The 17766-nt window shown below is 45.9% G+C and overlaps 2 protein-coding genes across 2 annotated transcripts; one reads left to right on the top strand and one right to left on the bottom strand.

Annotated features, from left to right (window-relative positions):
* The first annotated feature begins 1094 nt into the window (after positions 1–1094).
* Positions 1095–11894, top strand: AKR7A2 (aldo-keto reductase family 7 member A2). The gene is made up of 7 exons (XM_087914811.1): positions 1095–1321; positions 6412–6599; positions 7562–7666; positions 8185–8281; positions 8410–8512; positions 10412–10541; positions 11663–11894. The coding sequence occupies exons 1-7, from the start codon at positions 1117–1119 to the stop codon at positions 11822–11824; spliced, it is 990 nt and encodes a 329-aa protein (XP_087770937.1). The 5' UTR covers positions 1095–1116; the 3' UTR covers positions 11825–11894.
* Positions 11895–11964: 70 nt separating this feature from the next.
* On the bottom strand, positions 11965–17645 carry MRTO4 (MRT4 homolog, ribosome maturation factor). The gene is made up of 8 exons (XM_026721192.2): positions 17540–17645; positions 16229–16287; positions 15868–15971; positions 15634–15715; positions 15415–15482; positions 13666–13817; positions 13504–13580; positions 11965–12300 (listed from the first exon to the last, which is right to left on the bottom strand). The coding sequence occupies exons 1-8, from the start codon at positions 17565–17567 to the stop codon at positions 12136–12138; spliced, it is 735 nt and encodes a 244-aa protein (XP_026576977.2). The 5' UTR covers positions 17568–17645; the 3' UTR covers positions 11965–12135.
* Positions 17646–17766: the final 121 nt, after the last annotated feature.

The following is a 17766-nucleotide window of genomic DNA, read 5'->3' as shown; positions in this document are numbered from 1 at the left end:
CTTCTTTAAAAACAACAACAACAACCCTCCAGTGATGAAGCACCCACAACGTCTGGAGGAAAGCTATGCCACTGTGTTTAAAGGGGAGAGGGAGGGGGCCTCTAGCTGCCCTCGGGGTGCCCCGCGAGGGCCCTGCTTTTCGGCCAGGAAGGAGCGAGGGTTTAAGGAAAGAGGCAGGGGGCTTCTAGATGCCCTCGGGGTGCTTCGCATGGGCCCCGCCTTTCGGCCAGGAAGGAGCGAGGGTTTAAGGAGAGAGGGCGGGGGCTTCTAGATGCCCTCGGGGTGCCCCGCGAGGGCCCTGCTTTTCGGCCAGGAAGGAGCGAGGGTTAAGGAGAGGGGGCTCCTCTAGATGCCCTCGGGGTGCTTCGCACGGCCCCGCTTTCAGTCAGGAAGGAGCGAGGGTTAAGGAGAGGGGGCTCCTCTAGATGCCCTCGGGTGCTTCGCACGGGCCCCGCCTTTCGGCCAGGAAGGAGCGAGGGTTAAGGAGAGGGGGCTCCCTCTAGATGCCCTCGGGTGCTTGCATGGGCCCCGCCTTTCGGCCAGGAAGGAGCGAAGGTTAAGGAGAGGGGGCTCCTCTAGATGCCCTCGGGGTGCTTCGCATGGGCCCCGCCTTTCGGCCAGGAAGGAGCGAGGGTTAAGGAGAGGGGGCTCCCTCTAGATGCCCTCGGGGTGCTTCGCATGGGCCCCGCCTTTCGGCCAGGAAGGGCGAGGGTTAAGGAGAGGGGGCTCCTCTAGATGCCCTCGGGGTGCTTCTCATGGGCCCCGCCTTTCGGCCAGGAAGGAGCGAGGGTTAAGGAGAGGGGGCTCCCTCTAGATGCCCTCGGGTGCTTCGCACGGGTCCGCTTTTCAGCCAGGAAGGAGCGAGGGTTTAAGGAGAGAGGCAGGGGGCCTCTAGATGCCCTCAGGGTGCCATGCAAGGACCCCGCTTTTCACCCAGGAAGGAGCGAGGGTTTAAGGAGAGAGGCAGGGGGCCTCTAGATGCCCTCGGGGGGCCCCCTCTTTGCTTTCCTTCCATTGGGGGCCGGGTTCCGGGCTCGGAGGCGGCGCCGGGGGGTGGGGCGGGTGATCGGGGGTGGGTGGGGCCCGTTTCCGTCCGGGCTGCCGGGACTGGAGGCGATGGCGGCCGGGTCGGGGGTCCGCTCGGTGCTGGGCACCATGGAATTCGGGCGGCGGGCCGGGCCGGAGACCAGCGGGGCCATGCTGCGCGCTTTCCTCGCCCGCGGCCACAGCCACCTGGATACGGCGCACATGTACGCGGGGGGCGAGTCGGAGCGCATCGTGGGCGCCCTCTTGGCGGCCGAGCCCGGCGTGGAGGGGAGAGGTGAGGAAGGGGCTCCGCCGCCGCCTCTGCCAGCCCCGAGGGCGCCCGCGGTTGAATGCAAAAACTGCAATTAAATAGAACAGGATATAGACTGCAGAATAGAAGAACAGAAAAGAAAAGAGAAGAAAAGAGAATAGAGAATAGAATATAGAATATAGACTATAGAAGAGAAGAGAAGAACAGAAAAGAAGAAAAGAGAATAGAGAATAGAATATAGAATATAGACTATAGAATAGAAGAGCAGAAAAGAGAAGAAAAAAGAATAGAGAATAGAATATAGACTATAGAATAGAAGAGAAGAACAGAAAAGAAGAGAAAAAAAGAAAAAAGAATAGAGAATAGAATATAGAATATAGAATATAGACTATAGAATAGAAGAGCAGAGAAAAGAGAAGAAAAAAGAATAGAGAATAGAATATAGACTATAGAATAGAATAGAAGAAAAGAACAGAAAAGAGAAGAAAAAGAAAAAGAATAGAATATAGAGAATAGAAGAGAAGAGAAGAACAGAAAAGAAGAGAAGAAAAAGAAAAAAGAATAGAGAATAGAATATAGAGAATAGAATAGAATAGAAGAACAGAAAAGAAAAAGAATAGAATATAGAACATAGACTAGAATATACAATATAGAATAGAATATAGAATAGGAATAGAAATGGAAAAGAATAGAATGAGCTGGAAGGGACTTTAGAGGTCTTCTAGTCCACCCCCCTGCTCAAGCAGGAGAACCTATATACCATTTCAGATAAGTGACTTGGCTAGTTATGGGGTGGGCATTTAAAACTTGGGGTGCAGCTCTTCCCCTGGACCCCGAGGCTGTCCAAATCAAACACCCCCCCCTCTGTTGATTGCCCCCTCCCCAACTCAGGGCCATGTATTCTAAACAGCATTTCTGGGCTCCAGGCAAAGCAGCAGATCGATCAAATTAAACATATCTTTGCACGTTAGTATTAATTTAAAAAATGCAGTCAAACGTCATCAGTGGGTTGCTGTCTTTATAGGATTACGAGGTGCATTGAAGGGTCAACCTACAGGGATTAGGATGGGGCCCCTGTGTTTGTGGGGGCCCCAGGCAAGGGCCCATCAGGCCTATGTACCCCAATTGCCTTGTCCTCACTTCCGGGGAAATCTGGTTATTCAGCAACCAGCCCGGTTTAATCATTTATTTAATCCACGGTGAGTGGTGGTGGGGTGTTGAAGTTGATCCTGTTGGCCTGGAATTTAAGGTTGTTTCTGGAGAACCAGAAATAAAATCTAAGGCAGCAGCCAAACCCCAAATCCTTGTTTAGGAAACTTAAAATCAGCTTGGGTGCTTTAAAAAATAAAAAAAGGGGTGATTTAGACTTTTCCAGGAAAATAACAACCAAACACTTCCTCTTAGGAACTTAGAAAGGTTGCTGGCCCCAGGAAAGCGGGGTTTGGGGTTGTTGTTGGGTTTTTTTAGCAAAACCTGAATGCATGCAAGTCGTTTGGGGTGGCTGAGTTTGGGGGAGCACTCTAGCCATGCCCAGATATCGCCTTGGCATCTTGGGACAGAGCCCCCGGGGCTCGCTTGGCATGTGTTAGTGGCTCTTGATCAAGAATTTTACCAGGTTAGGAAGCTGTTACCCTGCTGTGAAGAGGGAGAGAGAGAGAGAGAGACTAACCTGATACGCTGCTCTTAAGCATGGAGGTTCCATCGACCTACTGGAGAAGGCAGAAGAAAAGCCCGAATAGATTAAATTCATTCATTCATTTCTGATTCTCCAGAAACCCCCTTAATTTTAATTTCTTCACACTCTTCTTTGTACAATTTGGAAAGTTTTTGTTTTCCCATGTAAGTCTGTAGAACCTCCATGCTTAAGAGCAGTATATCAGAAGAGTCCTTGGGGTTGTTTGGAAGCATTTTCCTTCTTTCATTTCTCGAGTTTTGCCCGTCTCGTCCTCCTTTTTCCCCCTTCCCTTTTTTTTCCTGTATATGTTTTATTTTTATTCATAAACATTTTGAATACCATGTATTGTCAGAGAACATATCACTTACAAGAAAGCAACAGAAAAACAAAAAGAAACCTCAACATATACTAGTAACAATAATAGTGCAACAAAATAATTTTAACTAAATTTCTCTTTGTATTTAGCTTATTTATGATTCTGTTAATTATATCAACGTGTTTATAATTATCAACCCTCTTCGTATTTAATTCATACCTAGCAGCTATCTTTCTTCACCTAATTTGTACCTCTTTATCTCTAACCACTTGTAAAATCTGTTCCATAAGTTGATTAAAAAATTATATTGTTATTTACTAGGTGTTAAACTGGAAGAAGAACAAGTTAAAGAAACAATGACAGCATGAGCAAAAAATTTTGGATATGCTATAGCAGTGGTTGCTAACCGGTGGGCCGTGAGAAAATTTTCGTAGGCCACAGAGAAATTTCCCAAAGCAATTAATCCAGGCTGCACAGAAACACAAGGCTGCACCGCCACACATGGCCCGCAGGAACGCTCCCCGCCCACTCATGCCTTATCTGGCAAAGTTGCCTGCTAAAATTGCTATTTTTCCTTTTTTCCGACCATCAGCTGTTCTGCTGTGCCGGGAGATTTAGATTAGCTAGGAAGCAGAAAATGGTTGGATTTCTTGCTCGCTAGCTAGTCTTTAGATCTTCGGCTCTGCTTCCCTTAGGACTGAAGGTTTGCTTGCAAGCAAAATCAGTGCAGACTCATGGCAAGCAAATTTGAGAGACTGAATTAGCCGATGGCAGATAGATAGATCACTGATTCTGTGAGCAAGTCAATCTGCCTGCTTTGCCTGCTTTGGGGTAAAAATTGCTTTTTTTATTAAAAAAAATTCAATATTTACATACATGGTGTGTTGTGAGTTAATTTTGTGAGTTTGCTTGCTAGCAAATTTTATGAGTTTGCTTGCAAGCAAATTTTATGTGACAGACTGAGCTAGCCAATGGCAGATAGATTTCTGAATGTGATTCTTTGAGCAACTCAATCTGCCTGCCTGCTTTGCCTGCTTTTGGGTAAAAGTTCTTTTTTTATAACAAATTCAATATTTATATAAATATTTATAATATTTACATACAAGCCATGCCCAGCCAGTCACATGACCACCAAGCCACATCCACAAATTAGGCCACACCCACAGAACCTGTTAGTGGTCCCTGGGATTTAAAATTATGAGTTTGGTGGTCCCTGAGGTCCAAAAAGTTGGCGACCCCTGTGCTATAGAATTGGATAAATGGCAGAAGCTATGGTATAGGAATTATAAACTAACAATATCGATAGCATATAAAGAAAACCTGTACAAGATGTTTTATAGGTGGCACTTGCACCAGCAAAATTAGCTAAGATGTTGAAAGATAAATCAGCCCAATGCTGATTAACACCAGGAACATATTACCATATGTGGTGGTCTTGTATAGAAGCTAAAAGATATTGGACAAAAATACACACAGTTGGAAAAAATGATAAAACAACATATAGATTTGAAACCTGAAATATTTTTTATTAGGAATGGTACTTGAAGGTTACAGTAATATATATATATATATATATATATATATATATATATATATATATATATATATATATATATATATATATATATAATTATACATGTATTAACAGTAACTAGAATTGTATTTGCTCAGAATTGGAAAAGCGATACCAATAAAGGGAAAAGTAATTGAGAAAATATTTGAATGTGCAGAAATGAATAGGTTAACATTGGTAATCAAAGAAACAGAAGAAACAGAATCTTATATGGTATGTGATTTATTTTATCAATGCTTGGAAAATAAAATTAAAACGGACTAGAATATGAATATATAAAGTAATAAGATTGTTAAAAATAGAGATATTAAATAAGAGTTATAAGAAAATGTGATTATTATTACATTGATAAGAAAAGTATGAAATATAATTGTGCAGAGATGGACAGACTAACTTTAGAAATCAAAGATAAGCCTGAAGTAAAATGTCTCAATGGCTAGAATCAAGGAAAAAGAAAGAAAGGATGGACACTTTATAGGAATGAAAGTTAAAGTTTTGTAAACCAAAGAGAATGAGATATAATGGACAAATATGAGGTGATACAAATGCATGAGGATAAAAGACGGTTGTAAATGTGTATATAATTGTAGATAAATGTAAATAGAAATAATATGCAGCTACCACTATACTAATAACATAAGTGTTGTGGTTCGCCAACAGCCTGTGCAGACTGCAGCAAAATTGGACAGTAGGGGAGAACGGGGATCAGTCTGGGAGGACTCGGACGAGGGTCCTGCGTCCGATGCAGGGATGGAGCCAGGACCATCTGGGAGTGGGGTGCTGACTCCGGAGCCTCCGGAGTCTGGAAACAACGAGGAAGAGGACCCAGAGGAGCCTGTTCCCAGAGCGCATGTGCGCAGAGCTGCTAGAAGGCGAGAGCAGCTGAAACAAAAGGGGCAACTCTGGAGTAAGGCTGGGAGGTGATTATCCCTCCCTTAAGGGATAAAAGTCAGGCCAAGATGACAAAACCTTTGCAGGAAGCAAAGTAGTTCGATCGGTTCCGAGTCCTCCTTGAAGCTCTCTGTACTTTGGTTGTTTTTTTTTCTTGTACTTCGGTTGGTTTCTTTTATAATTAATTGGATACTTCTGTTTTTGGCAGCATTCCACAGAACTGGAAGGTGTGTGTTTATCTTGGGGAACTATGTTGAGATTAGTTCTGGCTGGGAATGAAAACAATTCCCAGTGTTGCAATAAAGTAGGTTTTGCTTTTAAAACAAGTTTGTCATCAATTACGTTTGACGAAGCCTGGGTCAGAACAATAAGGGAAAAAGGGAAATTAACTGTTATGTGTATCTCTATACTAAAGTTTGTATGGCCAAAAGGATGGCCAAGGAAGTCGCATGGTGTTCAACTGTTTTTAATGTTTATTCAATATTTTTTTTTAAAGTATTAAATATAATTGTCAGCACAAGATATATGTACCCAGTTGACACATGGTTGAAATGAAATGGAATGATTGCAAAATATAAAATTAAATATTAAAAAAAAAATCTGTTCCATGTTAAGTAATATTCTGTGTCTCCTTTTTTGCCCCCACCTCCTGCCCGCAGTTAAAATAGCCACCAAGGCCAATCCTTGGGATGGCAAAACCTTGAAGGCCCAGAGCGTCCGCTCGCAGCTGGAAGAGTCGCTTCAACGTCTACGGCTGCCGAGCGTGGATCTCTTCTACCTCCACGCCCCGGACCACGAAACCCCCGTGGAAGAAACGCTGCGGGCCTGCAATGAGCTTCACAAAGAGGTGGGGGGGGTTGTTTTGGCGGGGTGGGGGTTGGGAAAACCTTGGGCGACTGGGCAGCCAGGCTGCCTGAGGGTGGAGGAGAGGGCGCCCCCTCTGCCAGGCTAGATGCCCCTCTCCTCAGTGCATGAGAGCGAGCTGGAGGGAATCCTCAGAGACCATCCAGCCTGACCCAGAGTGGCCGTGTTCCTGGCAGAATGCGGGGAGTGCACTCTTTTCTACACACATGTTGGGTTACAAGGCCCCACGTTCCACAGCCAGAGGACTCCGTGGATTTGATTCCGAGGGCAATAGAAAAGAGAAAGAGAGAATTGGGGAATAGGAAGAGAAATAGAGATAGAGAAAGAGAAGAGAAAGAGGAGAGGAGAGGAGAGGAGAGACAATAAAATGAAGAACAGAATAATGGAAATGGAAATAATGGAAAATTGGAATAGAATCATGGAAAATAGAATACAATTATGAAAAATAGAATAGCATAAAATAGAATACAGAGTTGGAAGGGTCATCTAGTCCAATCCCCTGCCCAAGTGGGAGACCCTATACCATTTCTGACAGATGGCAGTCCAGTCTCTTCTTGAAAGCCTCCAGGGATGAAGCTCCCACAACTTCTGAAGGCAACTTCTCTTCCATGGGTGGATTGTTCTCCCTGTCAGAAAGTTTCTCCTTGTTTCCAGGTTAAATCTCTCCTGGATTAGTTTCTATCCACTATTCCTTGTCTGGCCTTCAGGTGCCTTGGAGAATAGCTTGACCCCCTCCTCCTCTCTGGGGCAGCCCCTCAAATATTGGAAGATGCTCTCCTATCTCCCCTGGTCCTTTTCTTCCCTAGACTAGCCAGGCCCAGTTCCTGCAACTGTTCTTTATATATTTTAGCCTCCAGTCCCCTAATCCTCTTGTTTGATGGCATGTGTGCAGATCCTTACAAATCCGGCCTAAAATGACGGGATGATTGATTTATCACTCCACAGGGGAAGTTCAAAGCGCTTGGCTTGTCCAACTACGCCTCTTGGGAGGTGGCGGAAATCTGCACCCTTTGCAAAGCCCACCAATGGCTGCTGCCGACGGTGTACCAGGTGAGCGAGGTCTGGTTTTGCCTTTAGCCAGGGGGCCACTTTCAACCCGCGTCTGTGAAAAGCTCCGAGCGATCCACTTTGCTTGTGCTGCTTTTGGCGAAAGACTTTTGAGCGAAGTCTGAAAAGGCGTGTCAGCTTTCCAGCAAACCGCCATTCCAGCCAATAACTCCAAGACAGGGATCTTCCCAAAAGTTCCTTTTATTTGGATAGTAAACTGGCACAACTGGGGAATCCCGAATCTGAAAGTTCCAATAAGTAAAAAAACTACAAAATCCACTCACTGCACCCATAACCGCATCGCATGGCCCTCCGCCCCAACTTGAGACATCCTCTCACTTAGGTGCAACACGACATGACCTTGAATCAGAAAAAAAATGTTATGTCGAACTAGATATACTCCAATGAATTCCTACCCCCCCCCCTTTCCCAGGCTCAATTGTGGCAGCCTTGGATCTCAATATGGCTTCCCAAAGCTGACAAGGGGTTGTTGTTGTTGTTGTTTCCCTATTTGAACCCAGGGCATGTACAATGCGACCACAAGGCAGGTGGAGAAGGAGCTGTTTCCTTGCCTCAGGCACTTCGGAATGAGCTTCTACGCTTACAATCCACTGGCCGGTATGGAGTGGGAAGGAATTGTGGTTTTTTTTAAAAAAAGAAAACACAAAATTGCAAGGTGGGTGAAAGAATGATGGGAAATGAGTGACTTTGTGGACGATCCTAAGACTCTGATGTTCCTTGAACAGGTGGGCTCCTGACAGGGAAATACAAGTACGAAGACAAAGACTTAAGCCAACCACCGACCGGCAGGTTTTTTGGGAATGACTGGGCCAGAGTCTACCGGGACCGGTGAGTCTCCACGCAGCGGAAGGGACTGGCACCTTGAACCAGAAGAGAGGGAGTGAATGGAAATTGGCTCTTTGGTTGGAAAGGCTAATACAGATAGATTCGATCAAGGGTTCTTCAAACTTGGCAAGTTTAAGACTTTGTGGACTTCAACTCCCAGAATTCCTGAGCTAACATGACTGGAGGAGGAATTCTGGGAGTTGAAGTCCACAAAGTCTTAAAGCTGACCCCTGGATTAGATTAACAGAGTTGGAAGGGACCTTGTCGGTCATCTAGCCCAACCACCCAAGCAGGAGATCCTATACCATTTTTGACAGATGGGAGTCCAATCTCTTCTCAAAAGCCTCCAGGGATGAAGCTCCCACAACTTCCGAAGGAAACTTCTGTTCCATGGGTTGGTTGTTCTCACTGTCAGGAAATTCCTCCTTATTTCCAGGTTGAATCTCTCCTTGTCCAGTTTCCATCCATTATTCCTTGTCTGGCTTTCAGGTGCCTTGGAGAATAGCTTGACCCCTTCCTCCTCCTCTATGGGGCAGCCCCTCAAGTATTGGAAGACCGCTCTCCTGTCTCCCCTGGTTCTTCTCTTCCCTAGACTAGCCAGGCCCAGTTCCTGCAACCGTTCATGGTAGGTTTTAGCCTCCAGTCACTCCCTCTTGATCTTTCTTCCCTTTCTTTCTTTCTTTCTTTCTTTCTTTCTTTCTTTCTTTCTTTCTTTCTTTCTTTCTTTCTTTCTTTCTTTCTTTCTTTCTTTTTCTTCCTTCCTTCCTTTCTCATCCTTCACCCCCTTTTTTTTCTTTCTTTCCCTCTTTTTCTTTCTCTCCTTCCTTCCTTTCTCTCTTTTTCTTTCTCTCCCTCTCCCTTCAAATACTGGAAGGCTGCTCTCCTGTCTCCCCTGGTCCTTCTCTTCCCTAGACCAGCCAGGCCCGGTTCCTGCAACCGTTCATCGTATGTTTTAGCCTCCAGTCCCCTCATCATGGTCCTCGAATTACAGCCCCAATTGAGCCCAGAATTTCTGTTGCTAAGAAAGACAATTGCTAAGTGAATTTTGCTCCATTTTACGACCTTTCTCGCCACAGTGGTTAAGCAGACCCCTGTGGTTCTTAAGTGAGTCACAGAGCTGTTAAAGTGAATCTGGCTTCCCCATTGACTTCGCTTGTCACAAAATGGGAACACGTGACTCCAGGACACCGTGACTGTCATAAATATGAATCAGTTGCCAAGTGTCTGAATTTTAATCCCGTGATCCTGGGGAAGGCTGCCACTGTCGCAAGTATGAAAAATGCTCATAAAATATCTTTTTCCAGCGCCGCTGCAACCTCGGTCACTAAATGAACTTTTGTAACTCGAGGACAGCTTAGATACAGAAGTTTTGCATTGCTTGCCTTTCCGTTATTCTGTAAAGTATTACTGTAAGCGTTCCTGAAAATCTCCACTCCAACAAAAAAACTCCGAGACAGACATTGTCTCCAAAATTCTTTTTTATTTGAGTAGTAAACTGGCACAACTGGGGAGTCCCGAATCTGAAAGTTCTGTGCTTCCTTGCAATAAATAACAAAATTACAAATCCACCCCCTGCACCCATCATTGCATCACATGCCCCAATCGCCATCTGTCCAAACTTGAGACGTCCTCTCACCCAGGTGCAGAGATAACATGACCTTGACTTAGAAAAAGAATGTTATGTCTAACCACACGCGCTCCGAGAAATTCCCATCTCCTATTTTCCCAGTCTCAAGAATGTGGCAGTGTGTGGTGCTAATATGGCTTCCAAAGCTGACAGTTACTTCCTTCCTGCTAAATTGTTTTAGTTCTGCTTTTACTGCTTATTTAGGCCAGGCCGTTGGTTTTTTTTAAGTGGTAGGATATTAAGTGTTTTGTTTTGTTTTTAAATAACCGCTCCAGGTACTGGAAGCAGCACCATTTTGATGGAGTGTCCTTGATCCAAAGTGCCCTCCGTGAAGCATATGGTGCAAATCCTCCCACTTTGACCTCCGCTGCCCTGCGCTGGGTCTACCATCACTCAGAACTGCAGGTAAGGCCAAATACTGTTTTCCCCCCGCAAATAAGGCCGACTTATATATATTTTTTTTGCCACCAAAAAAGGCACCAGGTCTTATTTTCGGGAGACATCATCCATTGACTAAACCCGCTTGCGCATGTCACTCCCAGCCTCCTTTTCACTGCCAGAGGCCTTCAGGAACTTTTTCTGTGTCCAGCAAGGCTTTCATGAAGGCCTCTGCAGTGGATAACAGAGCTCAGGATCGATCCAGAGCTTTGTTCTCAGCTACAGAGGCCTTCAGGAAAGTCTTGCCAGCTGCAGAAGAAATGGGCCGGCAAGGCAGGTGTCGGGGTGTGTGAGGCCTGGCTACAACCGTCCAAAGGTAAGTAGTAGGGCAACTCCACCACCAAGCTTAATTTTTACCCATGCACTCTGGAGTGAGTGGGATATTAATTAGGGCTTATTTTAGGGATGGGGCTTATTTTGGGTGCATGTGTAAAATCAAGCTAGGACTTTCTTCCAGGATAGGTCATATTTTCGGGGAAACGGTATTATCCTGGAAATAATATTAAAAAATGGGCCTCTGCTGTTGGTTTATGGAGATTCTCAGCCATCCAGGTCATGGCTGTCCCTAAGGTGCTTTTTCCAGAGGCAACTGGACTTCCTGGTTTTTCTTTGAAACACGCTGCGAACAGCCAAGGACGAAGCGAAAACAAGCCCCCCCTTGAGGAGACGGCTGGAGAAGATGGGCTGAGCCTCACCGTCCTCCTTTCGCTCCCCCGGTGATGGACGGGCGATGAGGCCGCCCATGAACTTAGCTAGCCAGAGCAACAAGGCCAGTTCAGGCCAACTGCAACCAGAACAAGAGGTCCTTGGCTGTTGGCAACACGATTCAAAGAAAAAACAAGTAAGTTATAGTTGCCTCTTGAAAAACCATCTTTGGGACATCTCTGAAAGTTTTGAAGAGCAAGCTTTCGGCCTTCCTGGTTGCAAAATCCGTCGGTCTTTAGGGTTGGCTTAACTTTGAACTCTTCTCTGTGGGGTAACGAAAGGGATGCCTTCCGTTTTCAACCCCAATCCTTCTCCTGACATGACTTTACTCCTTTGATCTGGCTGTTGCTCGTGCAGTTTTATTCTTCCCTTCCCTTCCGCAGGATAAATATGGAGACGCTGTGATTATTGGCATGTCCAACATGGACCAGTTGCAGGAAAATCTCCGCTCCAGCGAGGAGGGGCCTCTCGTCCCGAGCGTGGTGGAGGCATTTGAGAAAGCTTGGCACCTCTCAGCGCATGACTGCCCCAACTACTTCCGCTGAAGGCCTGCTGGGGGGGCGGAGGTGGCTCTCAATTCTTAGGGAAAGGGGAATTAAACAGAGCTTGCTGCAAGACACCCATCCTAATGTTGAATTATTGGTTCTACAAAATTTAATCGGTTATAAAGACAACAAACATGCTGTAAGTTCTTTTATACATTTTTATAGACACATATATATATCTATATACACACATACCCCTTTAAAACGTCATATTATGACAGTATCTTTAAATTATTAGTTCAGCCCTCCATTAAGAGGAGAGCAGTTATGAAACTCATAAGAAAGTCAAGTCCATTGGTATCTCTTCTGCTCTAGTTTCCTTCATTGCTTGCATCTTCCTCCTCCTCCTCCTCCTCCTCCATCTCGCCTGAAGGGTCCCCTGTGGGGGCCTCCAGCTGTTCAAATTCTCCCGTCTCAGCATCCCACATGCTCCTGATCACCACATTAAACTCGGCCATTGCGTATCCAAAAAGTTTCTGAAATTAAAAGCATTGACGTCTCACACACGGCGCTCAGAACCGGAAAAATCAAATATGGGCGTGACAGTCGTAAGGCAAAAGGGTCTTCAAAGTTGGCGAGTGTGAAGACTTGTGGACTTCAACTCCCAGAATTCCTGAGGTAACACGACTGGAGGAAGAGGAATTCTGGCAGTTGAAGCCCACAGGTGTTAAAATGTTTAGTTTACTTTGTCATTGCATCTCGTACAATGAAATCGAACACCATTTTCAGTGCACTTCATGACCATGAAAATAAACACAAACACACATCCTTCACACTCCACACACTGAATTGAAAACCCGCAACACTGCACCAAAACTGCATTATATACAATAGAATTCAATAGAGCTCCTGCCCTGGGATAGAAGCTGTTTTTCAGCCTATTTGTCCTTGTTTTTATTATCCTGTACCGTCTGCCAGATGGTAATAGTTAAAAAAAAAAAGGGTTCCCAGGATGAGATGGATCTTTGAGAATGTTTTGAACTTTCTTAAGGCAGCGGGAGCTATAAAGCTCTTCCAAAGAGGGGAGAGGGCAACCCATTATCCTCTGGGCAATGACGTTAACCCTCTGGAGTGCCTTCCTATCTGCCACCGTGCAATTGGCAAACCATACAGAGGTGCAGTAAGTTAAGATACTCTCTATGGTGCAGCGGTAGAAGGTCACCGTAAGTTTTCAAGATTGCCAACCTTGAAGACCCCTGGTCCAAGGTACAGGAAAAAAATGGGAAAGCCTCTACATTTCAGTAGAAACCGCTCACTGTGGCTGTCAGGAAAACTAACTTAAGCTTCAGGATTGAAGAACAAGGGAGACAAACCTCTGTAATAAGGTGGAATAAATGTTCAGGGTCTTCTTTGCACGATTAAATTACAGAATTAGAAGAAAAAAGAAAACTCCCTGCGGTATTTAAATAACAGCTATCTTTTCATGCACGTTAATCAAAGTTTGCACTCGAGAGAGAGAGGTGTCAGTCTGGGAAAGTATTTTACAACTGTCTGTGAAGGAACGAAACGCGCCGGTAACTTAAATCTGGAAGAAACAGGAATGAAAAATTAGTTTGCGTTTCAGTTTCCAAGTTTCTGACGCAATTCTCAAGTATCGTGGCGCAATGGGGTTGCGCATATAGGGGAATCTAATCGTGGAAAATGAAGCTATGAAAGAAGGATCCTCTGCAGCCACTCACCAAGATGCGAGCTTGTTCTGGGGTGAGGATGTCCCCCTCTTTGCAAACCTCGTAATCAGAGAGAAGCGTCACTACACCTGGGAAAGGGAAGAAGAAAATATATGAAGGGAGGTTGCCAGAGGAAAGAACCCCGCCAGTGTTTTCTCAGGTTAGGGTCCCAACCTTTTTTTAGGGCGGTGGGCAATCCAAGCTGCCTCAGCTGAGGTTCCATGGAATGGGAAAACTGCTCCAGGGGTCCCATATCCAAATGGACTGTGAAGGTGGCCTTGTTTCCAGCCCGGGCAAAATCAGTCTCTCTGAATTGGGAAAACCAGCTGCAAAAGGAAAAGAGAGGTGCGGAGTGGAAATTCATAGGGACTAGCCACTCTGTTCTTCCATTCTCCCGTGGTATCACCTGGACAACCAGAGGTGAGGCGAGAAAGGTGAAGGAAGAAATACCTGTCATGCTCCCATCGGAGTCTGACTCCGAGGACCAAGACGAACAGCGGACGGAGTAGGAATGTGGCTCCGTTGGCTGTGGAGGAAACTGGGGAAGGGCAAAGTCAGGCTGGGCAGAGCAGGGGACAGGCAGAACAAGGGAGAGGGGTTTGGAAGAAGACCAAAGCCCACCCCCTCTTCATCCTAGGGCACGCAGGGAAGAATGGAGAAGAGAGTAACGTGGGTGTCATGACTTACGAGGGAGGAGAGGGTCCTGATTCCCTTAACAAGGCACACCTGGGAAAGGAGCTTAAAGGAGAGGTAGTTGCAAGCTGTGTTTTCCGAGAAGAAACGTTGAGTTTATCAAAATGGTGGCTGCTGTTATCTGCGTTCCTGGAATCCTCCCAAATGGTTTGATTTACTGCCATGTTACTTCACTTCTGCATTTATTGCTTTGGTGGATTTATAGGTTTTGGACTAGAATATTTGCAGCCAAAGGCTGTTGCAGGTTCCTGGGAGAGTTTTTCTCCAAACCAGAAGGTAGCTAATAAAGGGATCCCTACTTATTATCTGGCTGGGTTGTCTTTGTACCATGCCCTAGAGGTCATCACGCTACCATTTTTTCAGGAAGCGCTACAGGGATGGTGAATTCAGATGGCTGAAAACAGGATACAGGGCAACTGATTCTACAACTAACTAGCAATACCGTAAAGAGATGATTTTATTTTGCTTCTGAGAGCAGAAAAGGCACAGTAATTCAGACTGGAATTCTGTGATTTGCCCTATTTGTCTTGGGGCTTAAAAAACGGTTACAGGGCAGCCCACAGGCTGGTTAACAGGGCAAGGGGTGCCAGGACACAGCCCTTCTCAAAAAGCTTCCACTGAACGCTTCCACAATCCCCCCCCACTTAAAAATACAGGTTTTCCTACCTCCCCGAAAATACGCCCTACCTTCAAAGTAAGTCCTAGCTTGATTTTTACATCTGCATCCAATATAAACCCTATCCCTAAAATAAGCCCTAAATAAGATACCATCCACTCCAGAGTGGATGGGTAAAAATTAAGCAAGGGTGAGAATGGGGAGGAGTGGAGCTGCCCCACTAGATACCTTTGGACAGTTGTAGCCAGGCCTCGCACACTCTTGACACCTGCCTTGCTGGTCCATTTTTCCTGCAGCCGGCATGGCTGGCAAGGCTTTCTGAAGGCCTCTGGAGCCGATAACGAAGCTCTGGACAATCCAGAACTCAGTTATGGGCTCCAGAGGCCTTCAGGAAAGCCTTGCCGGCTGCAGAAGAGGAAATTCCCGAAGGTCTCTGACAGCAAAAAGGAAGCCAAGTGCAATGCGTGCAAGTGAGGTTAGTCAGCGGATGACGTCCACCGAAAATAAGACCTGGTGCCTTTTTGGTGGCAAAAATAAAAAATAAAGACAGGGTTTCATTTTGGGGAAACACAGTAGTTGAAATCTTCGGGTGTTCTTTTTGGGAAAAAACTTACTTTACAACTTCATCCTTCTTGCGATTTGTGAAAAGGAGTCCAACTTCTCCCCGCAGATGCTTGCTGACCTAAAAAAATGAAGGATGAGATGATTAAGTGACTTTTTCCAGGGTGGGGCTTCAGGATTCTGGGAGCCCAGGTCTGGGGGAAGGGCCTGCTTCCTAAGAGTAGGCCCCAGGCAGGCGAAGTGAGGTAGTTTTTAAAAGTCTGGTGCTTTACCTCATGCAAGTTATCTTTGTATTCATCCGAAGGGCTGTGACCCAGAGCCACAATCATCACTTTATTCTTCCCAAAAAATATCCTGGAATAAAAAGGAAAAGTAAACAAATTCCGGTGAAAATTCAAAAGCTCCACTATTCTTTCAAGGGAGCATCGGCCTTCAGTTTCTGCTTTTCCTATTTAAATAAATGGAAGCTTTCCAGGCAAGGATCCAAATGGCTATAAGGAAGTCACCTGCTGTGTTTCCAAGCACTGCGGATATCCTTCAGTTTGTTGTTTCTCATGTTGGCAACGGAGAAAATGAAGAGACGCTTGTAGGTGTCCACGCATTTTCGTAGCTAAAGACAAAAAAAAATAATAATTGGCAGTTGGTTTCATTTTTGTTTTTCGCACCCCGCCTTTTCTATCTTGAGGAAGTTTCACAGGTCCAAATGTCAGGATTTTCCCACAGAAGAGAAAACTTAGATGACACCGCTACATAGCTAATTACAGTTACGTTAATTTAATCCTTGTATTAGTGAAGTTAACAGTCACCCTGCAAAACGACCCTTTTAAGGAGCCTTTAAATGAAATGACTGCTCGACCGCTGGCTTACCTCTTCTATCAGCTTTTGCTTAACTTCCAAACCTTTCTTGGTGGTTTTGGTTAAGGAGACTGCAAGGAAGAAAGAGACGGGTTCAGTATTCAGTAGGGAATGCTGTGGATTGTGGTTTCATTTGGAAATTGTACTGCGGCACAAGGACAATGGAGCAGGCAGGGAACAGAAGGAAGGAAGGGGAGATGGTTTGGATGGATGGAAAGGAAGGAAGGAAGGAAAAATGGGAGGGAAGGAAGAAGAGATATAGATGGATGGGAAGGAAGGATGGAGAGATAGGAAGGAGCTATAAAAATTGAATAATTTTTCAGGGAATCCGCCTACTTGACTTTAAATATCTGCATTTCCCACCATGTTGTGAACTAGCAACTTCTATCAGCTCCAAAGTATTCTCTCTTTTAAAAAGTCTCCATTTTCAGGATAAGTTCCAGAGCAGCCAGCGGATGTCTTTCAGGAGGCCCACCGATCTCGACCCAGGACCGCAATGAAGGGTGGAATCAATCCATTAATCCATTACTACCCTCCTTTTGAGTTCATCCAGTCCACTCTCATGGCCCCAATGGAAATGGTGACTAGGAATTCAGCCATTTTTTTTAAAAAAAAATAGAGCTAGTTGAACCGCTGACACTTTGCAGTACTACAACCCCCCAGTATCTTCAGCCCACGAAAGAGATGGGAATTGGCACTACCTGTGCAACCAAAGGTTCCCCCCCCCCCCCACTCTTGGGGTAGAAAATGACTAGAAGAAAAAGGCTACCACCACCCCCACCCCATCAGCTCTCTCTTGGCGCTGGATGTTGTGTTGTGCAGCTTAGCCTACCTGGCAGGGTTGTTGTGCAAACAAATAGCAAGTGAAGTTGTTGTGCAAAAAGCAAAGAGCGTCCCCGGCTTTCCCTTGGCGGGGGTGTTTATGGGGGGGAGGAAGAGAAAGAGCGCGTGGGGGGAGAGGGAGAGAGAAGGAGAGAGAGGGAGAGCAGAGAGAGGGGGAGAGGGAGAAGAGAGGAGGGAGGGATGAAGGAGAAGGGGGAGATGGAGAGGGAGGGAAAGAGGAGGGAGGGGAGAAAGGGGGGAGAGGGAGAGAAAGAAGAGGGAGAGAGAAGGAGAGAGGGGAGAGGAAGAAGAGAGGGAGGGAGAGGATGAAGGAGAAAGGGGGAGATGGAGAGGGAGGGAAAGAGGAGGGAGAGGGAGGAGAGGGAGAAGAGAGGGAGAGCAGAGAGGGAGAGGGAGGGAGAGGATGAAGGAGAAAGGGAGGGAGAGGGAGAAAGGGGGAGAGGAGACCCCTGACCCCGGGGGGCTTATCCCCCCACTCACCCTCTTGTCCCTTGCTTGACTTGGGCATCGCGGCCACCCACGTGCAGCTCCTTCCGGCAGCGGCAGCGGTGGGCGGAGCCTCGCGGGCCGACGGAAAGGGTTGAGGTGTCCACGGCGGCGCCTGATTTCCCGAGCCAGGAAAAAAAAAACAAATAAAGTAAAAGCCTCACGGGGAAAAAAATTCTGCCTCGTTAAGCCTCTTTATAAGATATTTTTTTATTATTATT

This window comes from Pseudonaja textilis, chromosome 18, assembly GCF_049901715.1.
Source record: "Pseudonaja textilis isolate UNSWEBS1 chromosome 18, rPseTex1.2, whole genome shotgun sequence".
NCBI lineage: Eukaryota > Metazoa > Chordata > Lepidosauria > Squamata > Elapidae > Pseudonaja > Pseudonaja textilis.
This window is presented reverse-complemented; position numbering and strand designations above follow the sequence as displayed.

What these genes read in the sequence shown, in the direction of transcription:
- AKR7A2 (XM_087914811.1), top strand. Translation starts at nt 1,117, where the DNA reads ATGGCGGCCGGGTCGGGGGTCCGCTCGGTGCTGGGCACCATGGAATTC. An exon ending in GCCCGGCGTGGAGGGGAGAG is followed by an intron (nt 1,322 to 6,411) that starts GTGAGGAAGGGG and finishes TCCTGCCCGCAG; the next exon opens with TTAAAATAGCCACCAAGGCC. An exon ending in TGCTGCCGACGGTGTACCAG is followed by an intron (nt 7,667 to 8,184) that starts GTGAGCGAGGTC and finishes ATTTGAACCCAG; the next exon opens with GGCATGTACAATGCGACCAC.
- MRTO4 (XM_026721192.2), bottom strand. Translation starts at nt 17,567, where the DNA reads ATGCCCAAGTCAAGCAAGGGACAAGAGG. An exon ending in ACAAAGATAACTTGCATGAG is followed by an intron (nt 15,483 to 15,633) that starts GTAAAGCACCAG and finishes TCATTTTTTTAG; the next exon opens with GTCAGCAAGCATCTGCGGGG. An exon ending in CAGAACAAGCTCGCATCTTG is followed by an intron (nt 12,301 to 13,503) that starts GTGAGTGGCTGC and finishes TTTTAATTTCAG; the next exon opens with AAACTTTTTGGATACGCAAT.